Genomic DNA, 20,018 nt, shown 5'->3' with positions numbered 1-20,018 from the left:
CAGAGCGCGGAATGGATTGTGTTGGTATAGGCTATAACATAAGCATTTTAGCATGAACGCACAACCTGTAATACGGCGCAATGGAAAATCCCGCACTTAAACGTCATTTTTGAGTGCGGAATGGATCCTTGCATTACAGGCTAAAATGCTTGCGGTATAGCTATACTGCCGCGACTTGTAAAATGGGAGACCTGCATTCCACGCGCAATGGCCAATTTTTCAGCGGTATAGCCATACCGCACCATACCGCAAAACTTGTAATCTAGCTGTTAGATTGATATCTTTTGTTTTTCTCAAGTTCATAAAAGCTATACTGCAAAACAAAAATATGATTGCGCAAAATCTATTACCCAAGGCTGTACTAAACCTTGCCAATTGGCACTTGAAATATTGTTATTCATAAACCTTAATCCAAAAATGATGAATATTTTTTTTTTCTACTTGTACAGCTTTCAATAAAATTGTTTGTAGTTCTACTTGGACTAAAGCTATAAAGGAGGAGTTATTGTCATCTGCATTGCAAATCTTTAACAGATCATTTCATATAAAAACCCTCAAACCTTTTATTCACAGAAGAGTGCAGTGAAACTCAACTATAACTAACTGAATACAAATACATTACATTTAAGGTTTTCTTTAGAAGTTTAAGATTTAATTTTAATATTAAAATTGCAGAGAAGGTTCATATATCTAAAAGAATTACAAACCAACCTGAATAATGGCTTCACAGAACAAAATTTTAATAAAGGGAGGTAAAATAGTTAACGATGATTTCTCCATATTTGCTGATGTCTTAATTGAAGATGGTCTGGTAGTAGCCATAGGAGAAAACTTGCGTACTACTAAACTTGAAAATATCAAAGTGATTGACGCCACTGGTAAGCTGGTCCTCCCTGGAGGTATAGATACCCACACCCACTTCCAATTTCCATTCATGGCATCGCAATCTGTTGACGATTTCTATCAAGGAACAAAGGTAATTATCCATAACCAGTAAAATGCTATTTCCAAATCTTTTGTTGTATTACATTTTGAACATTGAATTGGTTCTGAAAAAAAACATATAGCCTGGTTGTATTTCTATCCAAAGGGTATGTTTAATTAGTATTCAGAATAGAATTTTACAAAGCATTCTTAAATTTTAAATGGAAATATGTTCCATGCATTAACCCCCTTTCTCTAAAATACTTTTTTAAGTAACTCCTGAAACATACTGCCCCAACATGATATTATGAGCCCTTGATAGAGTATTCCCCTTGTATACTTTATTCCCTCTCTTACATTGACAGATATAAATATTTAGGTATATATATATATATATATATATATATATATATATATATATAAATATATATATATATCTCAAATGTTGCAGGAGGATAAGCACTCACACTTTAAGATAATCAGCCAGGGTGTCAGGAACAGAAGTATTATAAAGGAAGACGTAGATCCGCACTCACTGGACTTTTCAAAAACAGGTGCAAATTTAATGTGGCGTTTCGGGGATCAAACCGTCCCCTTCTATATATAGAGTTATTGATAATTAAAATAAAACTTTTACATAAAAAAATACAAAAACATATTTTAAAAAAATGTTACTTCTAATTTTCCAAATTTAAAAAAAAAAAGTTTTTGCAGTTTTCCTTTATCATGAAGTCTTTTTGTCAAATGGAAATAAAACTGGTTAATTAAAATTTACTATAAAAGGTTATTAATTAAAGCCTGTAAAATGTATCTGTTTTTTTTATTCCAAATGACAGGGTCTTTATACATCTGATTTTTCAGTTTTTAAATGCAAAGAACAGACCAAAATAGCCAATTTGGCTTTTGGTTTAGTTTGTCACTCACTACAAACAATTTAAACTCCGGAATTGGTTATGTAAGTTTTAAGATATTTAAAAGTGTCATTTAAATCGATTAGAATGTGTTTGAGGTTCGCATGAGAACATATTTTATATGGTTTTTAGACTGGATCTAATTCTGTAGCTTTGGTTGCTGTGAAAATCTATTTCTTACGGTTGGTTATATTATTCTTATTTATGCTTTTCAACAGACAAATAGATTGAGAACCAAACAAACAAACTAATTTTAATTTATTATGTATATATGTATTTGTATGACACTTTAAAATATTTGATTATTATCTTATTATAATCAAATAAGTTGTGTGCTTTAGGTATCATTAATGTCATGATTATTTACTTAGGTTTACTCTGGTACATGTTAATGATGACATTTATGATGTCAATGGTGATGTAATTTATGACATCATATATGTTCACAGTGATTGATAGGTGATGATTCAGTTAAGAATGTCTAGGCCTTTAAATGCTTGAGTTAGAAATGGCATTAAAGGGACAATAAAGTCAAAACTAAACTTTTATAATACAAAAGTAATTTTAAACAACTTTCCAATTTACTTCTATTATCTAATGTGCTTTGTTCTTTGGTATCCTTTGTTGAAAAATATACATAGGTAGGCTCAAGAGCAGCAATGCACTGCTGGGACGTATCTGCAGATTGGTGGCACATATATGCCTTTTGTCATTGATTCACCCAATCTGTTCAGCTAGCTGCCAGTACTGCATTTCTGCTCCTTCAACAAAGAATTCCCAGAGAATAAAGCGAATGGAAAAGTTTTTTTTAAAATTGTATGCTCTATCAGAAATATAAAAGAAGAAAAAATGTTTCATGTCCCTTTAACAACATTTTGGCTAAGATAGATAGATAGATAGAAAGAAAGAAAGAAAGAAAGAAAGATAGAGACAGACAGACAGATACATTAGATAGATTATAGATAGATAATAGATTAGATAGATAGAAAGAGACAGACAGATAGATTAGATAGAAGATAGATAGATAGATAGATAGATAGAGACAGACAGACAGATAGAAAAGATAGAATATAGATAGATATAGACAGACAGACAGACAGACAGATAGATTAGATAGATCATAGATAATAGATTAAGATACAGAATTTACACCAAGATAAAATTAAGTTTCTTTCATGTAATTAGCAAGAGTCCATGAGCTAGTGACGTATGGGATATACATTCCTACCAGGAGGGGCAAAGTTTCCCAAACCTTAAAATGCCTATAAATACACCCCTCACCACACCCACAATTCAGTTTTACAAACTTTGCCTCCGATGGAGGTGGTGAAGTAAGTTTGTGCTAGATTCTACGTTGATATGCGCTCCGCAGCAAGTTGGAGCCCGGTTTTCCTCTCAGCGTGCAGTGTCAGAGGGATGTGAGGAGAGTATTGCCTATTTGAATGCAGTGATCTCCTTCTACGGGGTCTATTTCATAGGTTCTCTGTTATCGGTCGTAGAGATTCATCTCTTACCTCCCTTTTCAGATCGACGATATACTCTTATATATACCATTACCTCTGCTGATTCTCGTTTCAGTACTGGTTTGGCTTTCTACAAACATGTAGATGAGTGTCCTGGGGTAAGTAAGCTTATTTTCTGTGACACTCTAAGCTATGGTTGGGCACTTTGTTTATAAAGTTCTAAATATATGTATTCAAACATTTATTTGCCTTGACTCAGAATGTTCAACATTCCTTATTTTTCAGACAGTCAGTTTCATATTTGGGATAAATGCATTTGTTTCAATCATTTTTTCTTACCTTAAAAAATTTGACTTTTTCCCTGTGGGCTGTTAGGCTTGCGGGGGCAGAAAATGCTTCATTTTATTGCGTCATTCTTGGCGCAGACTTTTTTGGCGCAAAAAAAAATTTCTGTTTCCGGCGTCATACGTGTCGCCGGAAGTTGCGTCATTTTTTGACGTTTTTTGCGTCAAAAATGTCGGCGTTCCGGATGTGGCGTCATTTTTGGCGCCAAAAGCATTTAGGCGCCAAATAATGTGGGCGTCTTTTTTGGCGCTAAAAAATATGGGCGTCACTTTTGTCTCCACATTATTTAAGTCACATTATTTATTGCTTCTGGTTGCTAGAAGCTTGTTCACTGGCATTTTTTTCCCATTCCTGAAACTGTCATTTAAGGAATTTGATCAATTTTGCTTTATATGTTGTTTTTTTCTTTTACATATTGCAAGATGTTCCACGTTGCAACTGAGTCAGAAGATACTTCAGGAAAATCACTGCCCAGTGCTGGAGCTACCAAGCTAAGTGTATCTGCTATAAACTTTTGGTATCTGTTTCTCCAGCTGTTGTTTGTATTGCATGTCATGTCAAACTTATTAATGCAGATAAAATTTCCTTTAGTACTGTTACATTACCTGTTGCTGTTCCGTCAACATCTAATTTTCAGAGTGTTCCTGATAACATAAGAGATTTTATTTTTTAAATCCATTAAGAAGGCTATGTCTGTTATTTCTCCTTCTAGTATACATAAAAGTCTTTTAAAACTTCTCTTTTTTCAGATGAATTTTTAAATGAACATCATCATTCTGATACTGATAATGGTTCTTCTGGTTCAGAGGTTTCTGTCTCAGAGGTTGATGCTGATAAATCTTTGTATTTGTTCAAGATGGAATTTATTCGTTCTTTACTTAAAGAAGTATTATTTGCATTAGAAATAGAGGATTCTGGTCCTCTTGATACTAAATGTAAACGTTTAAATAAGGTTTTTAAATCTCCTGTAGTTATTCCAGAAGTGTTATCTCCCTGATGCTATTTCTGAAGTAATTTCCAGGGAATAGAATAATTTGGGTAATTTATTTACTCCTTCTAGACGTTTAAGCAATTATATCCTGTGCCATCTGACAGATTAGAGTTTTTTGGGACAAAAATCCCTAAGGTTATGGGGCTGTCTCTACTCCTGCTAATGTACTACTATTCCTACGGCAGATAGTACTTCATTTAAGGATCCTTTAGATAGGAAAATTGAATCCTTTCTAAGAAAAGCTTACTTATGTTCAGGTAATCTTCTTAGACCTGCTATATTTTTAGCGGATGTTGCTGCAGCTTCAACTTTTTGGTTAGAAGCTTTAGCGCAACAAGTAACAGATCATAATTTTATAGCATTATTATTATTCTATAACATGCTAATAATTTTATTGGTGATACCATCTTTTGATATCATTAGAGTTGATGTCAGGTATATGTCTCTAGCTATTTTAGCTAGAAAAGCTTTATGGATTAAACTTGGAATGCTGATATGTCTTCTAAGTCAACTTTGCTTTCCCTTTCTTTCCAGGGTAAATAATCATTTTCGTTCCTTTCCTCACAACAAGGAACAAAAGCCTGATCCTTCATCCTCAGGAGCGGTATCAGTTTGGAAACTATTTCCAGTTTGGAATATATCCAAGCCTTATAGAAACCTATAGCCAGCTCCTAAGTACCTATGAAGGTGCGGCCCTTATTCCAGCTCAGCTGGTATGGGGCAGATTACGTTTTCTTCAAAGAAATTTGGATCAATTCCGTTCTCAATCTCTGGTTTCAGAACATTGTTTCAGAAAGGTACAGAATTGGCTTCAAGTTAAGGCCTCCTGCTAAGAGATTTTTTTCTTTCCCGTGTCCCAGTTAACACAGCAAAGGCTCAGCATTGCTGAAATGTGTTTCAGATCTAGAGTTGGCTGGAGTATTTATGCCAGTTCCAGTTCTGGAACAGGGGCTGGGGTTTTATTTTATCTCTTCATTGTACCAAAGAAGGTCAATTCCTTCAGACCAGTTCCGGATCTATCATTATTGAATCGTTATGTTAGGATACCAACATTCAAGATGGTTACTGTAGGACTATCCTGCCTTTTGTTTAGCAAGGGCATTATATGTCTACAATAGATTTACAGGATGTGTATCTGCATATTCCGATTCATCCAGATCACTTTTAGTGTCTGAGATTCTCTTTTTAGACAAGCATTACCAGTTTTTTGGCTCTACCGTTTGGCCTAGCCTCAGTTCCAAGAATTTTTTTCAAAGGTTCTCTGTGCCCTTCTTTCTGTAATCAGAGAACAGGGTTTTGGTATTTCCTTATTTGGACGATATCTTGGTACTTGCTCAGTCTTCTCATTTTCGAAGAATCTCATACGAATCGACTTGTGTTGTTTCTTCAAGTTCATGGTTGGAGGATCAATTTACCAATCAATTCATTTATTCCTCAGACAAGGGTAACCTTTTTAGGTTTCTAGATAGATTCAGTGTCTATGACTCTGTCCTTGTCAGACAAGAGAAGTTTAACATTGATATCAGCTTGTCAAAACCTTCAGTCACAATCATTCCCTTTGGTAGCCTTATGCATGGAAATGTTGGGTCTTAGGACTGCCGCATCAGATGCGATCTCCTTTGCTCGTTTTCACATGCGACCTCTTCAGCTCTGTATGCTGAACCAATGGTGCAGGGATTACTCAAAGATATCTCAATTAATATCTTTAAACCGATTTTACGACACTCTCTGACATGGTGGACAGATCACCATCGTTTAGTTCAGGGGGCTTCTTGTTCTTCCGACCTGGACTATAATCTCAACAGATGCAAGTCTTACAGGTTGGGGAGCTGTGTGGGGGTATCTGACGGCACAAGGGGTTTGGGAATCTCAGGAGGTGAGATTTCCGATCAATATTTTGGAACTCCGTGCAATTTTCAGAGCTCTTCAGTCTTGGCCTCTTCTGAAGAGAGAGTTGTTCATTTGTTTTCAGATAGACAATGTCACAACTGTGGCATACATCAATCATCAAGGAGGGACTCACAGTCCTCTGGCTATGAAAGAAGTATCTCGAATTTTGGTTTGGGCGGAATCCAGCTCCTGTCTAATCTCTGCGGTTCATATCCCAGGTATGGACAATTGGAAAGCGGATTATCTCAGTCGCCAAACGTTGCATCCGGGCGAATGGTCTCTTCACCCAGAGGTAATTCTTCAGATTATTCAAATGTGGGAACTTCCAGAAATAGATCTGATGGCTTCTCATCTAAACAAGAAACTTCCCAGGTATCTGTCCAGATCCCGGGATCCTCAGGCGGAGGCAGTGGATGCATTATCACTTCCTTGGAAGTATCATCCTGCCTATATCTTTCCGCCTCTAGTTCTTCTTCCAAGAGTAATCTCCAAGATTCTGAAGGAATGCTCGTTTGTTCTGCTGGTAGCTCCGGCATGGCCTCACAGGTTTTGGTATGCGGATCTTGTCCGGATGGCCTCTTGCCAACCGTGGACTCTTCCATTAAGACCAGACCTTCTGTCTCAAGGTCCTTTTTTCCATCAGGATCTGAAATCCTTAAATTTAAAGGTATGGAGATTGAACGCTTGATTCTTGGTCAAAGAGGTTTCTCTGACTCTGTGATTAATACTATGTTTCAGGCTCGTAAATCTGTATCCAGAGAGATATATTATAGAGTCTGGAAGACTTATATTTCTTGGTGTCTTTCTCATCATTTTTCTTGGCATTCTTTTAGAATACCGAGAATATTACAGTTTCTTCAGGATGGTTTAGATAAGGGTTTGTCCGCAAGTTCCTTGAAAGGACAAATCTCTGCTCTTTCTGTTCTTTTTCACAGAAAGATTGCTATTCTTCCTGATATTCATTGTTTTGTACAAGCTTTGGTTCGTATAAAGCCTGTCATTAAGTCAATTTCTCCTCCTTGGAGTTTGAATTTGGTTCTGGGGGCTCTTCAAGCTCCTCCATTTGAACCTATGCATTCATTGGACATTAAATTACTTTCTTGGAAAGTTTTGTTCCTTTTGGCCATCTCTTCTGCCAGAAGAGTTTCTGAATTATCTGCTCTTTCTTGTGAGTCTCCTTTTCGGATTTTTCATCAGGATAAGGCGGTGTTGCGAACTTCTTTTGAATTTTTACCTAAGTTGTGAATTCCAACAACATTAGTAGAGACATTGTGCTTCCTTCATTATGTCCTAATCCTAAGAATTCTAAGGAGAAATCGTTGCATTCTTTGGATATTGTGGGAACTTCCAGAAATAGATCTGATGGCTTCTCATCTAAACAAGAAACTTCCCAGGTATCTGTCCAGATCCCGGGATCCTCAGGCGGAGGCAGTGGATGCATTATCACTTCCTTGGAAGTATCATCCTGCCTATATCTTTCCGCCTCTAGTTCTTCTTCCAAGAGTAATCTCCAAGATTCTGAAGGAATGCTCGTTTGTTCTGCTGGTAGCTCCGGCATGGCCTCACAGGTTTTGGTATGCGGATCTTGTCCGGATGGCCTCTTGCCAACCGTGGACTCTTCCGTTAAGACCAGACCTTCTGTCTCAAGGTCCTTTTTTCCATCAGGATCTGAAATCCTTAAATTTAAAGGTATGGAGATTGAACGCTTGATTCTTGGTCAAAGAGGTTTCTCTGACTCTGTGATTAATACTATGTTTCAGGCTCGTAAATCTGTATCCAGAGAGATATATTATAGAGTCTGGAAGACTTATATTTCTTGGTGTCTTTCTCATCATTTTTCTTGGCATTCTTTTAGAATACCGAGAATATTACAGTTTCTTCAGGATGGTTTAGATAAGGGTTTGTCCGCAAGTTCCTTGAAAGGACAAATCTCTGCTCTTTCTGTTCTTTTTCACAGAAAGATTGCTATTCTTCCTGATATTCATTGTTTTGTACAAGCTTTGGTTCGTATAAAGCCTGTCATTAAGTCAATTTCTCCTCCTTGGAGTTTGAATTTGGTTCTGGGGGCTCTTCAAGCTCCTCCATTTGAACCTATGCATTCATTGGACATTAAATTACTTTCTTGGAAAGTTTTGTTCCTTTTGGCCATCTCTTCTGCCAGAAGAGTTTCTGAATTATCTGCTCTTTCTTGTGAGTCTCCTTTTCTGATTTTTTATCAGGATAAGGCGGTGTTGCGAACTTCTTTTGAATTTTTACCTAAGTTGTGAATTCCAACAACATTAGTAGAGACATTGTGCTTCCTTCATTATGTCCTAATCCTAAGAATTCTAAGGAGAAATCGTTGCATTCTTTGGATATTGTTAGAGCTTTGAAATATTATGTTGAAGCTACTAAGTCTTTCCGAAAGACTTCTAGTTTATTTGTTATCTTTTCTGGTTCTAGAAAGGCCAGAAAACTTCTGCCATTTCTTTGGCATCTTGGTTGAAATCTTTAATTCATCTTGCCTATGTTGAGTCGGGTAAAACTCCGCCTCAGAGGATTACAGCTCATTCTACTAGGTCAGTTTCTACTTCCTGGGCGTTTAGGAATGAAGCTTCGGTTGATCAGATTTGCAAAGCGGCAACTTGGTCCTCTTTGCATACTTTTACCAAATTCTACCATTTTGATGTATTTTCTTCTTCTGAAGCAGTTTTTGGTAGAAAAGTACTTCAGGCAGCGGTTTCAGTTTGAATCTTCTGCTTATGTTTTTCATTAAACTTTATTTTGGGTGTGGATTATTTTCAGCAGGAATTGGCTGTCTTTATTTTATCCCTCCCTCTCTAGTGACTCTTGTGTGGAAAGATCCACATCTTGGGTAGTCATTATCCCATACGTCACTAGCTCATGGACTCTTGCTAATTACATGAAAGAAAACATAATTTATGTAAGAACTTACCTGATAAATTCATTTCTTTCATATTAGCAAGAGTCCATGAGGCCCGCCCTTTTTTGTGGTGGTTATGATTTTTTTGTATAAAGCACAATTATTCCAATTCCTTATTTTATATGCTTTCACACTTTTTTCTTATCACCCCACTTCTTGGCTATTCGTTAAACTGAATTGTGGGTGTGGTGAGGGGTGTATTTATAGGCATTTTAAGGTTTGGGAAACTTTGCCCCTCCTGGTAGGAATGTATATCCCATACGTCACTAGCTCATGGACTCTTGCTAATATGAAAGAAATGAATTTATCAGGTAAGTTCTTACATAAATTATGTTTTTTTATATAACATCCTAAATGAAAGTTATTTCTTGAAATACGTAAAACCAAATTTACAAGACATTTTTTCAATGCAATAAGAACAAATGAAAAGAATAAACACAGTATTGATTAGAAAAAAAATATCCTTTCTAAATTAGTAGGTTAATCTGACATTGCTGGTGTTTTTGTGTAGCTAGGGGTTGTTATTTAATCCAGAAAAGTCATATTAGGACAAGCAAAGTTCTGGAACAACATCAGTAACTTAATAAAAGAACAAATAGGCTTCAAGCTGAATTGGTCATCCCTCCCTAAACTACCTAGAATAACATTAATTCACCCAATCTGTTCAGCTAGCTGCCAGTACTGCATTTCTGCTCCTTCAACAAAGGATTCCCCGAGATTAAAGAAAATTGGAAAGTTTTTTAAAATTGTATGATTCAGTTAAGAATTTCTAGGCCTTTAAATGCTTGAGTGAGAACTGGCATTAAAGGGACAATAAAGTCAAAACTAAACTTTTATAATACAAAAGCAATTTTAAACAACGTTCCAATTTACTTCTATTTTCTAATGTGATTTGTTCTCTTGGTATCCTTTGTTGAAAAATATACATAGGTAGACTCAAGAGCAGCAATGCACTGCTGGGACGTATCTGCAGATTGGTGGCACATATATGCCTTTTGTCATTGATTCACCCGTACGGTTCAGCTAGCTGCCAGTACTGCATTTCTGCTCCTTCAATAAAGAATTCCCAGAGAATAAAGCAAATTGGAAAGTTTTTTAAAATTATCTGAGAGAAAACACTATAAAAACCACTTTTAGGCGGTATTTCATACCCCTTAAAGCTTCTCACTTACCGAATGGGGGTTCTAGATATTGCAACAGGGGATGTAAGGCAATTGGTACCTATCTTCATATGTGATGGGATTGCCCCGGAGTCAGAAAGATATGGTCAAATCTCTCTAAATTGATAAGCAATTTGTTAAGTGAAACTGTTGTTCTGACCAGGGAGCAAGCCTTGTTGCATGAGAGAGTTCCTGTGTTAAATTCTCCCATGAATACTTTTGTCATAATCTTGTGTACTATCACTATAACCAGTATCTCCAAATATTGTAAAATGGGGGTGCCAGAATGGCCAGAGATTATAACTAAAATGAAACACACATACTCCATGTACGAATCTGCAGCTCATATACAAAACACTATAGACTCCTTTGGCAAGGTGTGGTTCTACTGGATTCTCCAGGGAGACACCTTATAATACCAGCATGGGCGGAATGCAATAGAATATGGCAAAGTCATAGAGAGTCAAATAAGGTCAGATCCCCGCTAGGAAATGTAAATAGAAACTTACATTAGGAGATTTTAGTGAAACAAGCTCTTTAGATATATAAAGCAATCACATTTCTAAACCCATGTGGAAGACTATGTATGCAATAGGGTGATAACGTTTTTTGGTTTAATTTTTTTGTTTTAGGTTAGTTTTTTTCAGCATTGTTACAACTCATTAAATATCCATGTTAATCTTTAGTGAGAGAAGATCTATAAGTGTTAAACAGAAGGATACTAGTAGCACAAATCTCACTCCAAAAACAGAGAGAAGTTATGAAGGTATTTCATATAAGATCAATACTTTAAAATGTATATGGAGCTAGTGCCTTTATTTCGGATGTAATGAGATTGTAATTGATATGCACTGTCTGTACATTGTTAAAAATTACTCCTATTAGCAATTTTTTTTCGTTCTCTTGGTATCTTTATAGAAGCAGGAATGTAATCTTAGGAGCTGGGTAGCCCTTGTTGATTCGTGGCTAAATGTACCAATCAGCACATGCTGAACCAAAAATGGGTCACGTACTAAGTTTACATTTCTGCTTTTTCAAATAAAGGTACCAAAAGAACGAAGAAAAAATGATAATAGTAAGAAAGTTGCTTAAAATTGTATGCTCTATCTGAATCATGAAATAAAAAATATTGGGTTCAATATCCATTTAACTGGTGAGGCACCACTAAATTCCATAGTGTTGGGTACATAAATATGTAAACATAATTACATAATTTAATGGTAAAACAAATATAATACAGTCTAAAAAACTAAAACAGAAATAAAGGCTTCATGCTCTAAAGAGCTTGCATATATACAAAGGGACAGCTTTATAATGAGTCCTAATGGGTCTGTGGGACCTGGATAGCACTTAACACGGGCACCACATGGTAAGAATATGGCTGCCTTAAACAACATAAAAGTGCAGTAGTCACTTGTATACGGTATATCTACAGGGAGTGCAGAATTATTAGGCAAGTTGTATTTTTGAGGATTAATTTTATTATTGAACAACCATGTTCTCAATGAACCCAAAAAACTCATTAATATCAAAGCTGAATAGTTTTGGAAGTAGTTTTTAGTTTGTTTTTAGTTATAGCTATTTTAGGGGGATATCTGTGTGTGCAGGTGACTATTACTGTGCATAATTATTAGGCAACTTAACAAAAAAACAAATATATACCCATTTCAATTATTTATTTTTACCAGTGAAACCAATATAACATCTCAACATTCACAAATATACATTTCTGACATTAAAAAACAAAACAAAAACAAATCAGTGACCAATATAGCCACCTTTCTTTGCAAGGACACTCAAAAGCCTGCCATCCATGGATTCTGTCAGTGTTTTGATCTGTTCACCATCAACATTGCGTTCAGCAGCAACCACAGACTCCCAGACACTGTTCAGAGAGGTGTACTGTTTTCCCTCCTTGTAAATCTCACATTTGATGATGGACCACAGGTTCTCAATGGGGTTCAGATCAGGTGAACAAGGAGGCCATGTCATTAGATTTTCTTCTTTTATACCCTTTCTTGCCAGCCACGCTGTGGAGTACTTGGACGCGTGTGATGGAGCATTGTCCTGCATGAAAATCATGTTTTTCTTGAAGGATGCAGACTTCTTCCTGTACCACTGCTTGAAGAAGGTGTCTTCCAGAAACTGGCAGTAGGACTGGGAGTTGAGCTTGACTCCATCCTCAACCCGAAAAGGCCCCACAAGCTCATCTTTGATGATACCAGCCCAAACCAGTACTCCACCTCCACCTTGCTGGCGTCTGAGTCGGACTGGAGCTCTCTGCCCTTTACCAATCCAGCCACGGGCCCATCCATCTGGCCCATCAAGACTCACTCTCATTTCATCAGTCCATAAAACCTTAGAAAAATCAGTCTTGAGATATTTCTTGGCCCAGTCTTGACATTTCCGCTTGTGTGTCTTGTTCAGTGGTGGTCGTCTTTCAGCCTTTCTTACCTTGGCCATGTCTCTGAGTATTGCACACCTTGTGCTTTTGGGCACTCCAGTGATGTTGCAGCTCTGAAATATGGCCAAACTGGTGGCAAGTGGCATCTTGGCAGCTGCACGCTTGACTTTTCTCAGTTCGTGGGCAGTTATTTTGCGCCTTGGTTTTTCCTCACGCTTCTTGCGACCCTGTTGACTATTTTGAATGAAACGCTTGATTGTTCGATGATCACGCTTCAGAAGCTTTGCAATTTTAAGAGTGCTGCATCCCTCTGCAAGATATCTCACTATTTTTTACTTTTCTGAGCCTGTCAAGTCCTTCTTTTGACCCATTTTGCCAAAGAAAAGGAAGTTGCCTAATAATTATGCACACCTGATATAGGGTGTTGATGTCATTAGACCACACCCCTTCTCATTACAGAGATGCACATCACCTAATATGCTTAATTGGTAGTAGGCTTTCGAGCCTATACAGCTTGGAGTAAGACAACATGCATAAAGAGGATGATGTGGTCAAAATACTCATTTGCCTAATAATTCTGCACTCCCTGTATGTATATCCTTTTTCTTAAGGATGCAGTGCAATTGTTGGGTTTAGACTGCAGTGGAAAGAAGGGTTGGCAACTTCTTTTGAAGAAAATAAGGGAGACTAAGAAATCAAGTTGGAAATTGAAACATTATTACAGTAGTTACTGAAAAAAACACTTTATTTTACAATTTAATACAGTTTGGTACAACAAATACTTCATAGAAATCATCTTTATTCATTTCAACAACTTTCTGAAAATCTATGAATTCTCATTTAAAGGGACAGTCTACTCCAGAGTTTTTATTGTTTAAAAAGATAGATAATCCCTTTATTACCCATTCCCCAGTTTTGCATAACCAACACTGTTATATTACTACACTTTTTACCTCGGTGATTACCTGGTTTCTAAGCCTCTGCAGACTGCCTCCTTATCTCAGTTCTTTTGACCGTTAAGTTTAGTTTTCAAAAAAGAATACCAAGAGAGCAAAGCAAATTTGATGATACAACTGAATTGGAAAGTTGTTTAAAATTGCATGCCCTATTGGAATCATAAAAGTTTAATTTTGACTAGACTGACCCTTTAAGGCACAGTGGGAGTAAAGACATTAAACTGTCAGATACAGCAACTATTAACTAAATAACAGTACAAGAGTACAATATTAAATGTCTGAAATAAAGACTGTACTGTATGTTGCTGATAGGCTACAGTTTAACTGGCAACTAGTTTGGATATCTTCTATTGGTCTCCATTAATTACTGCATAATACCAGTGTTAGGCAAGTCTGCTGATACCCCACAATACTCAAATGCTTGTTATCAACATCGTGCTGTGGTGATGATAAATGGAGGAGTAGCCTCACTAAATACATTGACACCACAATTGCACATAAATATTGTGATTATCTGTCTAGCCTAGTGGCGCATGAAGTAAGCGTCTCCCTACAAATCCATGGAGGAGGTGGGCTCATACAGATGAGTCTCAACAAGGTAAATTTCTAAAAGCGTCTTAGAGGAACTGCTGACGCGTTTCGCCCATTCTGGCTTTTTCAAAGGCCTAGCGTATCATGTCCCCTGCACATCGCTACACATCGCTAAATGCCGACAACATACGCTGTCGGCATTTATCATTGCACCAGCAGTTCTTGTGAACTGCTGGTGCAATGCCGCCCCCTGCAGATTCACGGCCTGATGCCGTTAGCATAGCGTGTCAATGAACCGGATCGTATTCGATCGGGTTGATTTCTGTCCGCCGCCTCAGAGCAGATGGATAAGTTCTGGAGCAGCGGTCTTGAGACTGCTGCTTTATAACTTCTGTTTCCGGCGAGCCAAAACAAGAGGCCTCAAGCTCCATGCGGAACTTGATAAATATGCCCCTATGTGTGTATATATGTGTGTATATATGTGTGTGTGCTTCTGTGACTGTGTGTGTTTATGTGTGTGTATGTGTGTATATATATGTGTGTATGTTTCTGTGACTATGTGTGTATATATAGTATGTGTGTATGTGTCTGTGACTGTGTGTGTGTATATATGTATGTATATGTGTGTGTGACTCTGTGTGTGTGTATATATGTGTGTATGTGTATGTGACTGTGTGTGTGTATATATGTGTGTATGTGTCTGTGACTGTGTGTGTGTATATATGTATGTATGTGTCTGTGACTGTGTGTGTGTATATATGTGTGTATGTGTCTGTGACTATGTGTGTGTATGTGCATGTGTGTGACTGTTTATTTGTGTGTGTGTATGAGTCTATGACTATGATGTGTTTGTGTTTATATATGTGTGTGCATGTGTATATATATGTGTATGTGTGTGTTTGTCTATGACTATGTGTATGTGTATATATGTGCATATATGTGTGTGTATGTGTCTGTGACTGTGTGTGTGTGTGTATATATGTGTGTATGTGTCTGTGACTATGTGTGTGTATGTGCATGTGTGTGACTGTTTATTTGTGTGTGTGTGTCTATGACTATGACTGTGTTTATGTGTATATATGTGTGTGTATGTGTATATATGTGTGTGTGTCTATGACTATGTGTATTTGTATATATGTGTGTGTGTGTATCTATGACTATGTGTATGTGTATATATGTGTGTGTGTGTGTCTATGACTATGTGTATGTGTATATATGTGCATATATGTGTGTATGTGTCTGTGACTATGTGTGTGTATGGTGCATGTGTGTGACTGTTTATTTGTGTGTGTGTCTATGACTATGACTGTGTTTGTGTGTATATATGTGTGTGTATGTGTATATATGTATGTGTGTGTGTCTATGACTATGTGTATGTGTATATATATGTGCATATATGTGTGTGTATGTGTCTGTGACTATGTGTATGTGCATGTGTGTGATTGTGTCTGTGACTGTGTGTATGTGCGTGTGATTTTTTATGTGTATGTATGCAAGTATTTTTCAAGCCCTGGTGAACATTTACTTTGGAAATGCCATGAAAAAAAATCACATTACTCCCTGAGAAAAAAATATTAGGGCCAAAAAATGCCTAAAACCTTGGAGTGGTGGGGGTGGGGCTCGGGGGTAGTGGGTAGCAGAGTTTTGAGTGCCTAGGGCAGCATAAAACCTAAATACGCCAGGGTTGGCAAACCCAGTGAAAAGATATAGCACAATGCAGTAAAGTTGCAGATACTGAACTCATAATTAATTTCTTTTAGAGTCTGTTCTTACATACTTTATTATAAAACATCATATTATTTTCACTATTAAGAGCAATACTTTGTTTAAGTATATACATATATGTCCATATTTCTTAAAATGATCATCCATCAAAGCCAGTTTATCTTGTAATTATTATCCTTTCCTAAATGATCATTTGTGTATGTCATTTTGTCATTTCAGGCAGCTATTGCTGGGGGCACAACAATGATAATTGATTTTGCAATACCAAAAAAAGGGGCCTCTCTGATTGAAGCATATAATACATGGAGAAACTGGGCAGATCCCAAAGTTTGCTGTGACTATAGCTTGCATGTTGCAGTCACATGGTGGAGCGATAAGGTAAAAGTCATCTCAAGCACATAAGAGCTCTAAAAATGCATTTTATTAATGGCGTCAGTTACAGATACTGTCCAAGTCTCAAAGTAAGTACCAAAATTGTGTGAAATCATTTTATTATTACACTATTAGTTGGACATAACTATTATGTGTTTAACCCCCAAAAGGAGATAAACACATAGTTAAATTTAGCTGTGGACTAGCAATGCACTTAAAGAGACATGATTCCCAATTGTTGAAGCATTTGAAACTGATGCAGCATAGCTGTAAAAAGATGTCTAGAAAATATCACCTGAACATCTCTATGTAAAAAAAGGAAGACATTTCACCTCAATTTTCCTAAGTATTCACACCCCACTAAAGAGACTTTAAGCAGCCAGTCAGGATGCTTGTCCCAGGACTCGCAGCTGGACAGTAGCTGAAGAATAACTGTTTACAAAGCACTTACTCTGGTTAGCTGAAGGTAAAATATCTTCCTTTTTAACATAGAGATGCTGAGGTGATATGTAGAGATTGTTGGCTACATGCATATGTCGCCCCTGATTGGCTCAGTTGCAGTGCAAACGTAACTTTCACTATCACCTAGATTACAAGTTTTGCGCTATAGAGGGTGCAAAATGAATGCAACAAAAGTTGCGTTATTTCACCCTCCATATCGCTGCCATTACAAGTTTTTGAAAAGCCGCCTTGTGCGTGCAATATGGTGGCATTGAGCTCCATACCGCACAAAATACAAGCGCTGCTTTGACGTGCTCGTGAACGCTTTCCCCATAGACATCAATGGGGAGAGAGTGTTAGAAAAAAAAATAACACCTCCGATCGCGGAATGAAAAGCTACGTAATGCAGCCCTATTGATGTCTATGGGGAAAAAAAAGTTAAGTTTAAACCCTAACATAAATCCCACGTCTAAACACCCCTAATCTGCTGCCTCTGACATTGCCAACACCTAAATATATGTATTGACCCCTAATCTGCCTCTCCCGATATCACCGCCACCAAAATAAATCTATTAACCCCTAATGTCCCGCTCCCGATATCGCCGCCACTATACTAAAGTTATTAACCCCTTATCCCCCACACCCCAACATCGCCCACACTATAATAAAGATATTAACCCCTATTCTGCTGCTCCCCGACATTGCCACCACTAAATAAAGTTATTAACCCCTAAACCTCTGGCCTCCCACATCACTGCCACTAAATAAACCTATTAACCCCTAAACCGCCAGCCCCCCACATCGCAACAACCTAAATTAAACTATATTAACCCCTAAACCTAACCCTAAACCTAACCCTAACGTATCCCTAAACCTAACACCCCCTAACTTTAACATAATTAAAATAGAGCTAAATTAAAGTTACAATTATTAACTTAATTAAACCTATTTAAAACTAAATACATATTTACCTGTGAAATAAAACCTAAGCTAGCTACAATATAACTAATAGTTATATTGTAACTAGCTTAGGATTTATTTTTCTTTCATGTAATTAGCAAGAGTCCATGAGCTAGTGACGTATGGGATATACATTCCTACCAGGAGGGGCAAAGTTTCCCAAACCTCAAAATGCCTATAAATACACCCCTCACCACACCCACAAATCAGTTTTACAAACTTAGCCTCCCATTGAGGTGGTGAAGTAAGTTTGTGCTAGATTCTACGTTGATATGCGCTTCGCAGCAGGCTGGAGCCCGGTTTTCCTCTCAGTGTGCAGTGAATGTCAGAGGGATGTGAAGAGAGTATTGCCTATTTGAATTCAATGATCTCCTTCTACGGGGTCTATTTCATAGGTTCTCTGTTATCGGTCGTAGAGATTCATCTCTTACCTCCCTTTTCAGATCGACGATATACTCTTATATATACCATTACCTCTGCTGATTCTCGTTTCAGTACTGGTTTGGCTTTCTACTACATGTAGATGAGTGTCCTGGGGTAAGTAAGTCTTATTTTCTGTGACACTCTAAGCTATGGTTGGGCACTTTTATATAAAGTTCTAAATATATGTGTTTAAACATTTATTTGCCTTGATTCAGGATGTTCAACGTTCCTTATTTCAGACAGTCAGTTTCATATTTGGGATAATGCATATGAATAAATCAATTTTTTTCTTACCTTAAAATTTGACTTTTTTCCTGTGGGCTGTTAGGCTCGCGGGGGCTGAAAATGCTTCATTTTATTGCGTCATTCTTGGCGCGGACTTTCTTGGCGCAAAAATTTTCTTGTCATTTCCGGCGTCATACGTGTCGCCAGAAGTTGCGTCATTTTTTTGACGTTTTTGCGCCAAAAAATGTCGGCGTTACCGGATGTGGCGCCATTTTTGGCGCCAAAAGCATTTAGGCCCCAAATAATGTGGTCGGCTTTTATGGCGCTAAAAAATTTGAGCGTCATTGTTGTCTCCACAATATTTAAGTCTCATTATTTATTGCTTCTGGTTGCTAGAAGCTTGTTCATTGGCATTTTTTTCCCATTCCTGAAACTGTCATTTAAGGAATTTGATCATTTTTGCTTTATATGTTGTTTTTTCTATTACATATTGCAAGATGTGTCAGATTGACCCTGAATCAGAAGCCACTTCTGGAAAAACGCTTAACTGAGTTTCAGTTCTACCAAAGCTAAGTTCATTTATTTTAAATGTTATAAATGTTTATCTTTAGCTATGGTTTGTAATAAGTTATTATGATATACTTTTACATGCTGAATCCATTAGTATTTATGCTTTATATATTTCCATTCTTACATCTTACGTACAAGAAATATTTAGAAGATTTATAAGAAAAAAATTTCTGATTCTATTTTAAAGGCTTTGTCTGACTTTGTGCCTTCTAATAAAATTTTTAGGTCTTTTTCACTTCTTTTTTTATTTATTGAAGTTTCAAATGACCAACAACATACTGATTTATCCTTCTCTGATGATGTTTTTTCTCTTTCAGAAATTTTCTTCATCAGATATTGACACTAAAAAATCTACTTTTTTATTATTTTTCTATTATTAAAGTACATTTGTTCTTTGTTGAAAAGGTGTTGATTATTTTGGATATTAAGGTAACTAGTTCTTTAAGACTAGCTGACACTATTTCTGCCTATTTATTTCTTCTGTGTTTTCAGAGGTTTTCTTTCCAATTCCCCATTCTAGGGAATGGAATAGGCTGAGAATTTTCTTTTATTCCTTCTTCAAAGGTTTTAAACTATATTCTTTGCCAGCAGTTAAATTCAATTTGGAGGGTTCTCCAATTTATTGGGGCTATCTCTACTTCTACTAATTATGCTATAGTTTCTATAGCAAAATAGTATTTATTTTCCTTTAGCTAGTTGTATCTTATTTATGGAAAATTATTTAGTTTCAGGTACTTTTCTTGGTCCTGTGATTTATTTGGATATTGCAATTGCTTCATTTTTTCTGTTTACTTTAAGATCAAG

The 20,018-nt window shown here is 36.8% G+C and overlaps 1 protein-coding gene across 3 annotated transcripts in view; it reads left to right on the top strand.

Moving 5' to 3' along the window:
- The window catches only part of DPYS (dihydropyrimidinase), a 268,242-nt gene that overhangs the window by 103,084 nt on the left and 145,140 nt on the right, over positions 1 to 20,018 (top strand). For 2 of the 3 annotated variants that reach the window (XM_053715274.1, XM_053715276.1), the window contains exon 2: positions 16,443 to 16,601. In XM_053715274.1, coding sequence (XP_053571249.1) covers positions 16,443 to 16,601 — 159 coding nt within the window. Of the gene's footprint in view, positions 1 to 576; positions 977 to 16,442; positions 16,602 to 20,018 lie in introns of those variants that run through there. The other variant, XM_053715273.1, reaches the window with a different exon arrangement.

The sequence above is a fragment of the Bombina bombina genome, chromosome 5 (assembly GCF_027579735.1).
Source record: "Bombina bombina isolate aBomBom1 chromosome 5, aBomBom1.pri, whole genome shotgun sequence".
In the NCBI taxonomy this organism is placed as follows: Eukaryota; Metazoa; Chordata; class Amphibia; order Anura; family Bombinatoridae; genus Bombina; species Bombina bombina.
Note: the sequence above shows the minus strand (reverse complement) of the source record. Positions and strands in the feature narration are given on the sequence as shown.